This window comes from Hyaena hyaena, unplaced genomic scaffold (assembly GCF_003009895.1).
Source record: "Hyaena hyaena isolate Hyena2069 unplaced genomic scaffold, ASM300989v1 scaffold_146, whole genome shotgun sequence".
In the NCBI taxonomy this organism is placed as follows: domain Eukaryota; kingdom Metazoa; phylum Chordata; class Mammalia; order Carnivora; family Hyaenidae; genus Hyaena; species Hyaena hyaena.
In genome coordinates this window covers 749,492-764,414 of record NW_024080778.1, presented here as the reverse complement: position 1 = coordinate 764,414, position 14,923 = coordinate 749,492, and the positions used below count along the sequence as shown (strand labels likewise).

Below are 14,923 nucleotides of genomic sequence, written 5' to 3'. Positions count from 1 at the left end.
TAACTTTATTCTACCTCATGTGGTTCTCTTGTTGAAAAGAATATTCTTTCCCCATTCACATCTTAACATATTGTTTTGAGATGAAAGTCATGTAACATGAAATTAACCATTTAAAGTATATAATTCAGTGTTAGTAGTACAATTACCACCTCTATGTGATTCTAGTGTTTTGGTTGTGCAGTCACCTCTTCTATCTAGTTCTAACTTTGTGAATGGATGGGACTAAGTATTTTCATCCTACCAAAAGGAAACTCTTTTCGTTAAAACTCATTTTTCTTTAAAACTTCCCATTTTTCACTTCTCTCAGCCCCTGGCAGCCATTAGTCTACTCTCTATCTCTGGAGACTTACCCAGTCTGAATACTTCATATAAATAGAATCATAATTGTGACCTTTTGTGTCTGGGTTCTTTCATTTAGCATGTTTTCAAGTATTATTGACACTATAGCAAGTATTAGTACTTTATTCCTTTGTATAGCCAAAAAATATCCCAGCCATTTTGTTTATACATTCATCTCTTGATGAATATTTAAGTTTTTGTGTCTTGGGGGGAGGGGGCGGACTTACTAAACAAAGATTTTATTTTATTTTATTATTGAAGTATAGTTAACATAATGTTATATTAGTTTTAGCATAGTACAGCATAGTGATTTGATAATTCTGTACATTGCTCAGTGGTTACTGTAATAAATGCAGCCACCATGTGTCACCATACGGTGTTATTGCAGTGTTATCGACTATATTCCCTATGTTGTATTTTCATCTCCATGACTGATTTATTTTATAATTAGAAGTTTGTACTTCTTAATCCCTTTCACCTATTTTACCTGTCCCCCTACCTGCCTCCCCTCTGTTAACCACCAGTTTGTTCTCTATAGTTAAGAGTCTGTTTTCTTGTTTATTTGTTCATTTGTTTTGTTTTTTATATTCTACATCTAAGTAAAATCATATGCCATTTATTCTTCTGATTTATTTCACTTAGTATAATACCCTCTAGATCCATCCATGTTGTAGCACGTGGCAAGATGTCATTCTTTTTTATGATTGAGTTAATAATTGTGTGTGTGTGTCTGTGTGTGTGTGTGTGTGTGTGTGTGTGTGTTGAGATCTTTATCCATCCATCTATCCGTGGACATTTGGGTTGCTTCTGTATCTTGGCTATTATAAATAATGCTGCAGTGAACATAGGGGTGCATATATCTTTTCAAATTAGTTTTTGGTTTTGGAGGGTAAATATCCAGTAGTGGAATTTTGGATCATATGGTGGGATTTTTTTGTTATTGTTTATTTGTTTTGTTTTCTTATTTTGTTTTTTTTGTTTTTTTGTCTTTTGGGTTTGTGTTGTTGTTGTTGTTGTTTGAGGAACCTCCATACTATTTTCCATAGTGGCTGTACCAATTGTATGTTCTCACCAACAGTGCATGAGGGTTACCTCTCCTTCACATCCTGACCAACACTTTAAAAAAAATTTTTTTTAATGTTTATTTATTTTTGAGAGAGGAAGAGAGAGCATAAGCAGGGAAGGGGCAGAGAGAGTGGGAGACACAGAATCTGAAGCAGGCTCCAGGCTCTGAGCTTTCAGCACAGACCTTGATGCAGGGCTCGAACTCAAGAAGCATGAGATCATGATCTGAGCCGAAGTCAGAGGTTTAACTACTAGAGCCACCCAGGTGCCCCCAGACCAACAGTTTCTATTTCTTGTCTTTTTGATACTAGCTAGTCATTCTGACTAGTATGAGGTGATATCTCATTGTGGGTTTGATACACATTTCCTTACTGATGAGTGATGTTGAGCATCTTTTCACGTGTCTATTGGCCATCTGTATATCTTCTCTGGAAAAATGCCTATTCCAGACCTCTGCCCACTTTTTAAGCATACTGTTTGTTTTTTTGATGTTGGGTTTTAATGAGTCCTTTATATATTTGCAATATTAACCCTTTATCAGATATATGATTTACAAATATCTTTTCCCATTCAGTAGTTTGCCTTTATGTTTTAATGATTTCCTTTGCTGTGCAAAAGCTTTTTATTTTGATGTAGTCTCAGTAGTTTATTTTTGCTTTCGTTTCCCTTGCCTGAGGAAACACATTCGTAAAAATATTGCTAAGGCCACTGTCGAAGAGATTACTGCCTGCATTTTCAATATAGGAGTTTGATGATTTCAGGTCTCACATTTAGATCTTTAATCCATTTTAAGCTTATTTTTGTGTATGGTGGTCCGGTTTCATTCTTTTGCCTGTAGATGTCCAGTTTTCCCAGCATCATTTATTAAAATGTATATTCTTGCTTTTTTGGTCATAGATTCATTGGTCCTGTAAGCATGGGTTTATTTCTGGGTTCTCTACCTAGTTCCGTTCATCTGTATGTCTGTCTTTGTGCCAATACCATACTATTTTGATTACTGTAGCTTTGTAATATATCTCAAAACCTGGGCTTGTGATACTTCCAGTCTTGTTCTTCTTTCTTAAGATTGTTTTGGCTATTTAACGTCTTCTGCTGTTCCATAGTTATTTTCAGATTATTTGTTCTAGTTCTGTGAAAAATGCTATTAGTATTTTGATAGGGATTGCATTGAATCTTGCTTTGGGTACTGGTGTGTTGTTTTTCAATGTTTTACTTTTAAGACTTTTGATCTTATATATCAGCATTCTATTTTAGTTGTAAATTTACAAACACAGGGGAAAAAAAGGAAGAGCCATCATTTCCCATTCTTAATTAAGAATGACATGCATATGCATCCATTTTCTGTTTATCACAAAGAAAGCATTTAGTAAACATTAGTGTCTTCCACCTATTATTCATTTTATAGCACTCATAATTTCTAAATTCGTATCCACCATCTCATTTAAGCCTCAGAAGAACATTAAACAGCACACATAGAGGGCATTTTTTAAACTGTTCTGTTTTGCAGAAGAGAGTATCCATATTGACAATTGTCACTTACCCTAAGTTATATAGCAAGTAAAGAACAGAGTCTAAGTAACAGCAATCTTTTGCCTCTAAATCATGTTTTTGCTGATAATAAAAATGTTCCTTAGCAAAAAGCTTTAGCCATTAATGCCGAGTCAGTATACCTAATTCTCGCGGCACTCAAAATTATTCAATGAAAGATATTATGCATACCTGTTCTTTTTATATCACAATGGAAAATTAACCTGAAATTCAGTTTAAACCCCCATTATAATATTGGTGGTTAGAGCTAGGAATCACCTCTATACCAGATATTTGTCTTACAGTGAAAGCGCCCAAGATCTCTAATTCAAGAGAGGAACCATGCGAATTTTCAGTTTTATTCATCAGTATATACTCATGCATATCAACTTACAATAACTGTAGGCTCTCAGAATATTTATTGAGTAGATGAGTGAGATAAATATATTGTATATTTTATCCATGCGACCTATCACTAAATTTCATCATAAATTGCCACTGATGATTCCTGTTAATCTTACAGATATTTAATGAACAAACATAATAAAAATTCTTATAGTCTAATACTTATATTTACTAGAACCTTTCATTTATACTACCTTATTAACCATGGCAAGGACCATTTTCTCTCCAATCTGGAGATGTATAAACTAAGGCATAGAAATGCTTGTTAACAGGTTAGGTAATGACCAAGCTGTGACTCCTTTTAAGAGGTTCCATACAGCTGTGCTGCCTTACAAACATTGTTAAAATTTAGTTATTTTAAAGTATCCTAATTTTGTTAAAATGTACTTAATAGCTTGAGATTTGGTAGATGCACACTTCGAGGTGTTATTCTAATAACTTTTCTATCAACCTAACATGTTTTTTGTGTTTGACTACTTTTAAAAGTTTGATACCTGTTCCTGTCTAAGGTACCTTCACATGTGTTTGATTAAATTTTTTTCCACTTGTCAGCCCCATATTTTCCCTACTCTTATTAACATACATTTATATATGATTTTTAAATGTCATTAAATATCAGTCACTTTTGGTTTTTACTAGACTCAGGAATTTTCCTTGTTCAGCCAAACATCTTTTCAAAATTGCCAAAGGCTGCTCTAAGATACACTGTCACGTTAAACTTAGTAGATGTTTTGGTTTCCTCTCAGGAGTGGACAGCTCTTCTACCACAAGCAGCGCTTCTCCAGTGCCCAACAGTTATGATGCCCTGGAAGGAGGCAGCTACCCAGGTAATTTGTTTTGTGCCTTCTGGATGCTCACCTGAAAAATTATTGATCGTCAGTTTTTTCCAAACATCAGCATGTATTATGCATAATTAATGGGCTATATTTTTAACAGGAAAAAGGGACATTTTCTCGTACTTCTCAGCCTTAATTTAATAGTTTTAATGGTCCTATAACAACTAAAAATGTTGTTTCTGGGAGACCTAAGGAAATTTATTATTTTATTTTTGTTGTCATGCTCTTTATCTTTTCCTCTTTCTAAAAAACTTTTAATACTAAGTAACTTTCCTCTTTTCCCTTTTTTATGCTAATAACTTCTTAAGTAAAATTTATATTTCTGTTCTCATGCTTAGGTCCTTGAATTCCTTCCAACTAGCCTCTGAATATAAATAGTCTTTGACTCTTTACTCCCCCTATGGCTCCTGGCTGCCTCCACGAGGTAAATAGATTAACCACTTGGGGCTAGATTTTGGAGGCATTACTTTTAACCATATCTGGAAATAACTTTGGTCATTACAAAGGAATAGGAGTGGTGAATAGTGTTTTAAAATATTCAAATTTCGGTTTTATAATTAGTCATTTCATTATAATATCTTGTATTATGAAATTCCTTTTCTGTCTGACTCTTACATCTGACTTCTCTCTTTCTCACTTTTCCTAATGATTTAAACATTAGGACTAACAGAACAAGTAATTTTCCTCTTTTCTTTACTTCTTACCGCTTTGGTAATAGTCCAAGATGGAGCTTAGTTTAAGTTGGAGTACACTGGACTTAGCATACTACCTTGCTATCAAAGTCCTACAAATTGGTAGAAAACTTTCATCTTCTCACCTTAATATAGCTAGAGTTCCCTTTTAGTATTTTAAGAATACTCCAGTAAGCTACTCAGTCTTTTGTGGGGAAGGATTTTTTTTTCCGTAGGCATGCACATGTGTGTAAGAAATTATGGACCATTCCAAAAACAATCACTATTATCAAAATACTTTAAAAGAGTAAATTTGCTCACTCTAAGGTAAATATTATATGTGGAATCACTGTTTTATATACTTGAAACTAACATTGTATATTAACCATGCTGGATTTTTTTTAAGTTTTTAATTAAAGAAAAATTCTTAAAGATGAATAACTTTATAATGTATTTCATGAGCTTCAAATTAACCTAAAAAAATTAACCTGATATGAAATGCCAAATGTAGTTAAAAGAACATTGCCTTGGAGTTTGACCTTGCCTTGTCTATATTCATTTCATCAACAAATCTTTTTTTTTTTTTTTTTTTTTAATTTTAATGTTTATTTTGAGAGAGTGTGTGAGCAAGTAGGGGAAGAGGCAGAGAGAAAGGTGAGACAGAATCCCAAGCAGGTTCCATGCTTGATCCCACAAACCATGAGATCATGACCTGACTGAACCACCCAGGCACCCCTTTTATGAACCATTCTTAATCTTATTATGAACTGTGCTTTGACACTAAGGGGGAACTGGGGCAAGTTTTCTAGCTGTTTATACTGCACCAAAATTAAAGATACGAACATTTATAACAGTAAGATAAAATGAATTGACAATATTATGTGTCAGGTACTAGGATAGATCTTAGGACTATAGAAACATATGTTGTCCCTTTCCTAAAGGAGGAGAGAAGTTTTAGACCTCCATGTTTATGACTCTGTTTTTTTATTATGCTGATGACTGTTACCATGTTAAGAGACCTTTCTACTTATATTCCCTGTGAGGAAGGATAAGCAGGATATGACACTACATAAATGCTCTTATCCTATTAAGAAATCTGGGAGGTTACCAGAAAGCCAGTGAGCTAGCCCTTGCCTCATTAGCATAAGATGATAGAAGAATATCTAGGAATATACCTTCAAAATGAGAGCCAACAGATATTGTCAATAGAAAGATAAGGGTCTTCAAGAATCTTCACAAAATAAACATTAAGTCACGTGCCTTTAAGAGCATATTTTTTGCAGAGTCTGGTTGCTGCTGAAGAGTGTAGTTTTTGTATGAAAAAGTAAAATTCATATATATTATGTAGATTTGAGTTTAAAGTAAGACTAACCATATAGCAACATGTTAATAGTTGTATGCGTAGTAGAGTAATTTTTAGGGTTTCTTGTTATGTTTGTGTTTGATGATTAAGTTTTCTGCAGTTTTTTTTCTCAGTTTTAATCAGATTTTAGTTTTTGTTTTAAATAAAGGAGAACATTTATTCATTAAATTTTATTTGGCATCTATTATATACCAGACATTGCTTTAGAAGCTGGACAGTATTCTATACATTGTCTTTCAAACTTTCACAGTTTGGTTCTACAAATAATAACAGACTTCTAAGGGATTATGGAAATATCTATCCTTTCCATGGACTTTTTAAATAATGTCAGGGTCAGATAAAAAGGTAAGTTAGAGAAAAAGTGCTTGATCCCTTTCTTATTGTTTTGCCCTTTTTTCTGCTTTTTTGCCCCAATTCTTGCCCAGAGAATAAAAGTAAAAATAATTGTATCATATATGTATTTATTTATATTATAGTATATTTATATATTTTATATATGATATATACTATATTTTATATTTGTATAAATATGAAGGTCATATCTATTAGAAATACCAACTGAAGTATTTGTTAGTGAAATGATAGGAAATACAGGATTTTCTTCTAAATAACTTCTGTTTTTAAAAAAAAAAAAAAGGGTGTCATCACTATATTGTATACCTGAAACTAATTTATTTATTTAATTTTTTAAATAGAATTTATTGTCACATTGGCTTACATATAACACCCAGTGCTAACCCCAACAAATGCCCTCCTCAGTGCCCATCACCCACTTTCCCCTCTCCCCCATTCCCCCATCCACCCTCAGTTTCTTCTCTGTATGTATTTAAGAGTCTCTTAGGGGGGCGCCTGGGTGGCTTAGTCGGTTAAGCGTCCGACTTTCGCTTAGGTCATGATCTCGCGGTTCGTGGGTTCGAGCCCCGCGTCGGGCTCTGTGCTGACTGCCAGCTCAGAGCCTGGAGCCTGTTTCAGTCTGTGATTCCCTCTCTCTCTGACCCTCCCCTGCTCACGCTGTCTCTCTCTCTCTCTCCTAGAAATAAAATAAAAAACATTTAAAAAAAAAAAAAAGAGTCTCTTAGGGTTTGCCTCCTTCCCTCTCTGTTTGTGACTATTTTTTTCCCCTTTCCTTCCCCCATGGTCTTCTGTTAAGTTTCTCAAGATCCACATATGAGTGAGAACACATGATATCTTTCTCTGATTGACTTATTTCACTCAGCATAATACCCTTCAGTTCCATCCACATTGCTGCAAATGGCAGGACTTCATTCTTTCTCATTGCCATGTAGTATCCCATTGTGTAGACAAACCGCATCTTCTTGATCCATTCGTCAGTTGATGGACACTTAGGCTGTTTCCATGATTTGGCCATTGTGGAGAGTGCTGCTATGAACATTGGGGTGCATGTGCCCCTATGCATCAGCACTCCTGTGTCCCTTGGGTAAATTCCTAGCAGTGCTATTGCTGGGTCATAGGGGAGTTCTACTGTTAATTTTTTGAGGAACCTCCACATTGTTTTCCAGAGCAGCTGCACCAGTTTGCATTCCCACCGACAGTGCAAGAGGGTACCCGTTTCTCCACAGTCTCGCCAGCATCTGTAGTTTCCTGATTTATTCATTTTAGCCCCTCTGACCTGTGTGAGGTGGTATCTCAGTGTGGCCTTGACTCGTATTTCCCTGATGATGAGTGATATTAAGCATTATTTACCTAAAACTAATTTAAAAACACTTCTCTAATGAATACAAAAAAAAAAAGAAAAGGAAGAGAACACATGAAATAAGATTAGCAAACCACTGATAACTATTAAAACTGAGTGAAGGGGTATATAGGGTTCATAATTCTGTTCTATTTCTGTGGATGTTTGCAATTTCTCAAAACAAAAAGTTCAAAAAGGCAGGGGCACCTGTGTGACTTAGTCAGTTAAGCGTCCAACTTTGGCTCCAGTCATGATCTCATGGTTCACAAATTCAAGTTCCACATCAGGTTCTGTGCTGACAGCTCAGAGCCTGGAGCCCGCTTCAGATTCTGTGTGTGTCTCTGTTTCTGCCCCTTCCCAGCTCATGCTCACTCACGCGCGCTCTCTCTCTCCTTCTCTCAAAAATAAAAACATTAAAGAAACTTTTTTTAAGTTTAAAAAAGGGAAATGTCAAAGATTATAGCTTGCCCAGGAGCCAAGTCTTTATAGAATCCTGATTTTCAATTGTTAACACCATGTTTTTTCCCTTTGTTAGATATGCTTTCCTCATCAGCAAGCAGTCCTGCTCCTGATCCTGCTCCTGAACCTGACCCTGCTCCAGCTTCAGCTCCTGCTGCTCCTCAGCCTTCAAAAATGGCTAAACCATTTGGGTATGGTTATCCAACTCTTCAGCCTGGGTATCAGAATGCTACAGCACCACTTAATTCTGGAGTACCGCCCAGTAGCCCAGCGTATTCTGGATTCCAGCAATATGCTCAAGTATGTATAAAGACATTGCATTTCTGGGGCACCTGGGTGCTCAGTCAGTTAAGCATCCGTCTCCTGATTTCAGCTCAGGTTATGATCTCACAGTTTGTAGGCTTGAACTTCATGTCAGATTCTGCACTGACAACTCAGAGCCTCCTTCAGATTCTCTTTCTTCCTCTCTCTCTCTCTCTCTCTCTCTCTCTCTCTCTCTCCTTCCCTCTCTCTTTCTCTCTCTCTCAAAATAAACAAGCATTTAAAAAAAAAAAAGACATTGCATTTCTAAAATTGTGAAACTTATCAATTCTAACAGATACCTGGTGATTCAGATGGATCATAGGTGCATATAGAGATAAGCCTAGATAAGATATACATAGAATTTGGTTCTAGTTTTATGTGTGTGTGTTTGTGTTTGTGTGTACACAGAGATAAAAGGAAATATAAATACCAAATTTTTAAAAAGGTTCAATCTGGATCAGGATATTAGCTATGATTTTTCTGGTCTTCATTGTACTTTTATTTTTTAGAGTCTTGCAATGTGCTGGTATTGATTTTATGATAAAATGAGTGTTACAGAATTTTTAAAATTCTGTATTGCTAGGCTGGTTTTTTCCTCAAAAAAGTGACATGGTATATAAATGTTGTTTAGAATTTTGGTTCCAACTCTTAGATTAAGGAAATCTGGGGGAGCCTAGGTGGCTCAGTCGGTTAAGCGTTCAGCTCAGGTCATGATCAGTTTGTGGGTTCAAGCCCCGCATAGGACTCTCTGCTGACATCTCAGAGCCTGGAGCCTACCTCAGATTAGGATTCTGTGTCTCCCTCTCTCTCTGCCCCTCCTCTGCTCACACTGTCTCTCTCTCTCTCTCTCTCAAAAGTAAATAAACATTAAAAAAACTTCATAACATGACATAACTGAAATTGGTGCAGCCTCCATATACATAAATGCTGATCAATAGTTAGGTTTATTATTAAGTACTGCTGTGACCCATTCTGATATAATCTTTCTTTTGAGACACCTCTTAAATGCCATATCAATTTAATAATACAGAATAGTAAGTATCTTACATTTATATTTATTAAGAAAGTAAAATATAAGGTAACAACCGAAAAGGCCAAAGCATTCTACCAAAAAACTATATAAAAAACTCCTCCTTGTAGACTAACATTATAGAAATTTCATCTTATGGTCCACTAAGAATAAAAATTAGAGGGAGGGGCACCTGGGTGGCTCTGTCAATTGAGCATTCAACTCTTGATTTCAACTCAGGTCATAATCCCAAGGTCATGGAATCAAGCCCCGCGTGTCGACTCCGTGTTGAGCATGGAGCCTACTTAAAATCCCCCCTCCCCCATCTCTCTCTCCCTCCCTGTCTTCCCCCCCCAACTTTCCTCTCCGCCCAAAAAAAACCAAAATTTAAAAAAAATAGAAGAAATAGGAAAACCATGTTTTTGGAACTAAATCTTAGAATTAAGGCACAAAAGGAATAAAGAAACTGGGAAGGCACTGAAGAAATATAGTTAGTTGGCATACATTTTTCTGCCTTCCATTCTATTAGAGTTTCTTTATGATTTTATTGGTCCAGGTGAAACACTTTTTAAATCATTTTCTGACTCTTGTGCTTTAAACTAATTGCTTTTGGGGGTCATAATATATAATGTATTTCTACATTTTAATGAGACTAAAACCAAGTTCAAAGAAAGGATCTGGTTCATAGGGGAAGTTTTAGGCACAGAAAAAAAATCATAATGGTATTCCACAGTGACAAAGGAAAAGGTTCTTTGACCAAATCTGGCCTGCTGCCCATTTCTGCAAAGAAACTTTTATTGGAATGTAGCCACAATCATTCTTTTATGTATTATCTATGACAACTTTGCACCACAGTGGTAGAGTTGAATAGTTGTGAAAAAGATATATGTCTCTTCAGATTTTAAAATATTTACTACCTGACCCTCTACAGAAAAAGTTTGCTGACCCTTGACGTAGAGAATTGACAGTATTGTTTTTTTTCCCATTTTATTTAGGAGGTTATTTTGGAAGGTAGTAAATTATCCTTGGGGGCACCTGGGTGGCTCAGTTGGTTAAGCGTCTGACTTCGGCTCAGGTTATGATCTCACGGTTTGTGGGTTCAAGCCCCACATCAGGCTCTATGCTGACAGCTAGCTCGGAGCCTGGAGGCTGCTTCAGATTCTGTATCTCCCTCCCTCTCTAGCCCTCCCCTGCTCACACTGTCTCTATCTCTCTCTCAGAAATAAATAAAACTTTTAAAAAAAATTTTAAAAAAGAGATTACCCTTGGAATAAAAGTAAAAATTAATGTTTATTATACTAGATTTTTAAAAATAACTTTATTCTATTCTGTGATCCCAATCCTTTTTATACTCTAGTTCCAGTGCAAGGATCACAGGAGTTTGAATGGAGGGGACAGAGGCAGACTCAAATGTAACTTGGGTGGCTCCGTCAGTTGGACATCCGACTCTTGATTTCATCTCAGGTCATGATCTCAGTTTGTGGGATCCCTGTGTCAGGCTCTGCATTGGGCTCTGCCATGACAGTGCAGAGCCTGCTTGAGATTCTCTCTGTCTCCCTGATCCTCTCCTACATGCATGCACACACTCTCTCTCTCTCAGAAATAAACATTTTTAATAAAAAATAAAAAGTAACTTGGATTATTAAATCATGAGGAAATGAGCATCATAAAGCCAAAGCTCTAGACTTTCACTTCTACCTTTCATTTTTTACAACTTTTTATTGAACTATAATCTGTATTATATTTATGTGCAGGTATATAAATCAACATCATACAGGTTAATACATTTCAACAAACTGAACACATGTAACCAACAGCCAAAGTCCTTTCTCACGCCTTTTCTAGCCACCCACCCTCAAGCAAGACTTGGCAACTGTCTTGACCTCTAATACCACACATTAGTTTCGCCTGTTTTTATACTTCATGTAAGTGGAATCATAACTGTGTATACTCTTGCTGTGACTCTTTGGCTGAACATTATGCTTTCTTTGTGCTTGTTCTCAGTGTTCATTCGTTCTCCTTGTTGTATAGCACTCTATTTTGTGAATATACTTGCTTGTTTGTTTATTCTGTTGTTGTTGGGCATCAGGATAAATTTCCACGTCGGGGCTGTCATGAACAGTGCTGTCCATGTCTCTTACGCAAATGTATATCTAGGAGTGGAATTGCTGGGTCATGGAGTGTCCATACATTCAGCAGTTAATGCCAAACAGTTTCCAAAGCAAATGTTCCAATTTGTACCTCCCATTAGCAGTGTATGAGAGCTCCAGTTACTGTATGTCCTTGTCAACACTTGGAATTTTGACTTTTTTATAGTGATTACCTTACTTTCATTATTTTTAAAATTTTTTTTCTAATGTTTTATTTATTTCTGAGAGAGAGAGAGAGACAGCGTGAGCCGGGGAGGGTCAGAGAGAGAGGGAGACACAGAATCTGAAGCAGGCTCCAGGCTCTGAGCTGTCAGCACAGAGCCCAACACGGGGATTGAACCTACGAACCTCAAGATCATCACCTGAGCCAAAGTCAGACACTTAACCGACTGAGCCACCCAGGCGCCCCTTTTCCTTTCATTAGTTAAGTGAGGAGGTTGAGACTCAGATAAGTGAAATCATCTAAGACCAGGTTTAGTTCTGAGAATACAAATCTTTGCAGTTCAGAATTAAGCATTTTTTTTCTCTCTTTAACTGGTAGGGACTTGCACAGAAGAAAACCAAAGTCAGATTTGATGTTTGTATCTAAGGAAGAATACAAAGCAGCAATTTACTTTTGTTTAATCTGAATTTAAAGTAGGTTTTTGGACACTGGTGTTTCTGGGCCAGTGAACAATGATTTAAACGCACAGTTAGGACATAAATTTAAATTCTTACCTATATACTAAAAAAAGATTATATATTTTAATCTAAGATTAACATTATCAAGCTAATTTTAAAAGAAGCCATTTATTTTTAAAGTCCTAATCAGGATAAGAATATCTTAACTTTAGCCTTAAGCAACCTTTTATAATGAAATTGAAACGCCATTAAATGTTGTACTTAGTATAAGCCAGTGCTAGCTTTCTGAACTTTTAAGGGCTTTTTTTGCATTTATTGATTTAGATGACCCTTATTAAGAAATGGAAAACCTCAGTAGTTGGCCTTTGAAGAAGAACAAAATTAAAATTTGTTTTTCAACCCTGAGAAATGGAAAAAGGTTGATGTTTGAAAATGAACATAAAAATTAGAAAAGTATTTTAGTGACTATATGAAAAACCAGATGTAATGTTATATAGTGCTTTTTTTTAAGGCCTTTTTATTTTTATTCTTTTTTTGAGTTTCTGTTTTAATCACAAGTACACTCCTCAGTCCTCATCATCTATTTCATGCATCCTCCCCACTTCATCCCCCCTAGTAACCATCAGTTTGTTATCTGTAGTTAAGAATCTGTTTTTTGGTTTGCCTTTCTCCCTTATTTTCCCCCCTTTGCTTATTTACTTTGTTTCTTAGATTCCACATATGAGTGAAATCATACGGTATTTGTCTTTCTCTGAATGATTTATATCACTTAGCGTCAGTGGACACTTGGACTGCTTCCATATCTTGGCTATTATAAATAATGTATATAGCACTTTTTTTAACCTCTCCCTGGCCAAAAACAAAAAACAAAAAAACATGATCAATTGTAGAAAAGTGCAAATAAGCAAAAAGAGGAAAATAAATACCAAGCAATATTCCCACCATCAAGATGTAAACGGTACCACTTGGAGTCTATCCTTCCAAGTTTCCAAAATGCTATGCATTTTGGGGGAAAAGCTAGTAAAGAAACTGGACATCTAATGGCTTGTTTAAACGAACAAAAGAAGTTGATAAGTAGTGATATTGTTTTAGAAATTTTTTGTTCTTTTAATAGCAAAAGACAAAACCTTTCTATATATCCTTCCTCTGATAACTGCATAATGTTTTATAATCAACCAATCTGCCATTGTTGGGCATAATTGTCAAAATCAACATTTATATACACATACACACACACACCTTAATGTATCTGTCTCATTATTAGATGAAATTTCTTCAGGTGGAATTACTGAATCAAAGCACCTAATTTTATAAGATTTTAAGATTTCTATTTATGCATTCAGTAAAAACTTACTGAGTTCCTACTGTGCAATAGCACTACTTTAAGCACTGAGGGTACAAGACGAAGCTAAGTGAACAAAACAAAGTTCTTGATCTCAGAAATTTGTTGGGAGGGCAGGTTCAGCGGGACAGTAAATAACTAAACCAATAAATTAATGAGATAATCTCAAATAGTTACAAGTGCTGTCAAGTAAGAAAAGTTGAAGAAATTGCTAGGATTGGGGATATAGAGTAGATGGTCAGGAATTCCCTCAGTGTAGAAATTATGTTGAGTTACCATTTGGATGACAAGAAAAACGAGGCATGGAAAAACCTGGGGGTAGAGCATTTCAGGCTGAGGAAACATATATGCAAAGACTTAAGGCAGGAGCAACTGTGATGTGTTGCAAGACTAAAGTCTCAGTCTGGCTGGAACTCTGAAGTTAGCAATGGGAATCAGACCAGAGAGCTAGGGAAGGATCATAGTCAGAAGCTTGGATTTTATCCCAAGTGCAAAGGGAGACATTGGAGATTTTATGTAAAGGAGTGATATCTGAGATACATTATTTAGAGAATCATTTTGGCTACTGTGTGAAGAACAGATTAGGGATGGAAGTATTTGAAAAGACAGAAATGGAAACGGAGACAGGTGGAAGCTTTGCCAGAAATGTAGGACCATTCTTTGTTCTAAGGTAGTATCAGCAGAGGTAATGAAAAGTGAATGGATAAAAGTTGACTCATTGATGAATTGGTTATGGTAGGTGAAAGAAAGGAAGACAGCAAGGGTAACTTGGGTTTTTGGCAGAGCAGCTGGGTAGACGGTAGTGCTTTTACTTTGAAGGTGAAGAGAGACAAATAGGTCCAAGAGTGAGAATCGAGTTGGCCATGTTAAGTTAAAGGGCCTGATGGACATTTAAGTGGAGACATCCAGCAGGCAGTAAAAGTGTGTATGACTGCCCATTCTATATTACTAAGTCCACCAAGAATTATTTTTTACAAGCAAAGATATTTTTTATAACTATTAGTCATTTATGTTTCTTTACTGAAATCCCAGTTCATGTTCTTTCACAATTATTCAGGTCCACTGGTTTGTAAAAGCTATCTATAGTAAGTATAATAACCTGTTGTCTAATATATATTGTAATTTTCCCCTCCAGCTTGA

General features: G+C 35.9%; 1 protein-coding gene across 2 annotated transcripts in view; it reads left to right on the top strand.

Moving 5' to 3' along the window:
* The window catches only part of SEC24B (SEC24 homolog B, COPII coat complex component), a 102,420-nt gene that overhangs the window by 53,928 nt on the left and 33,569 nt on the right, over positions 1–14,923 (top strand). For both annotated transcript variants that reach the window (XM_039238771.1, XM_039238770.1), the window contains 2 exons: positions 4,083–4,163; positions 8,435–8,658. In XM_039238771.1, coding sequence (XP_039094702.1) covers positions 4,083–4,163; positions 8,435–8,658 — 305 coding nt within the window. The remainder of the gene's footprint in view (positions 1–4,082; positions 4,164–8,434; positions 8,659–14,923) is intronic.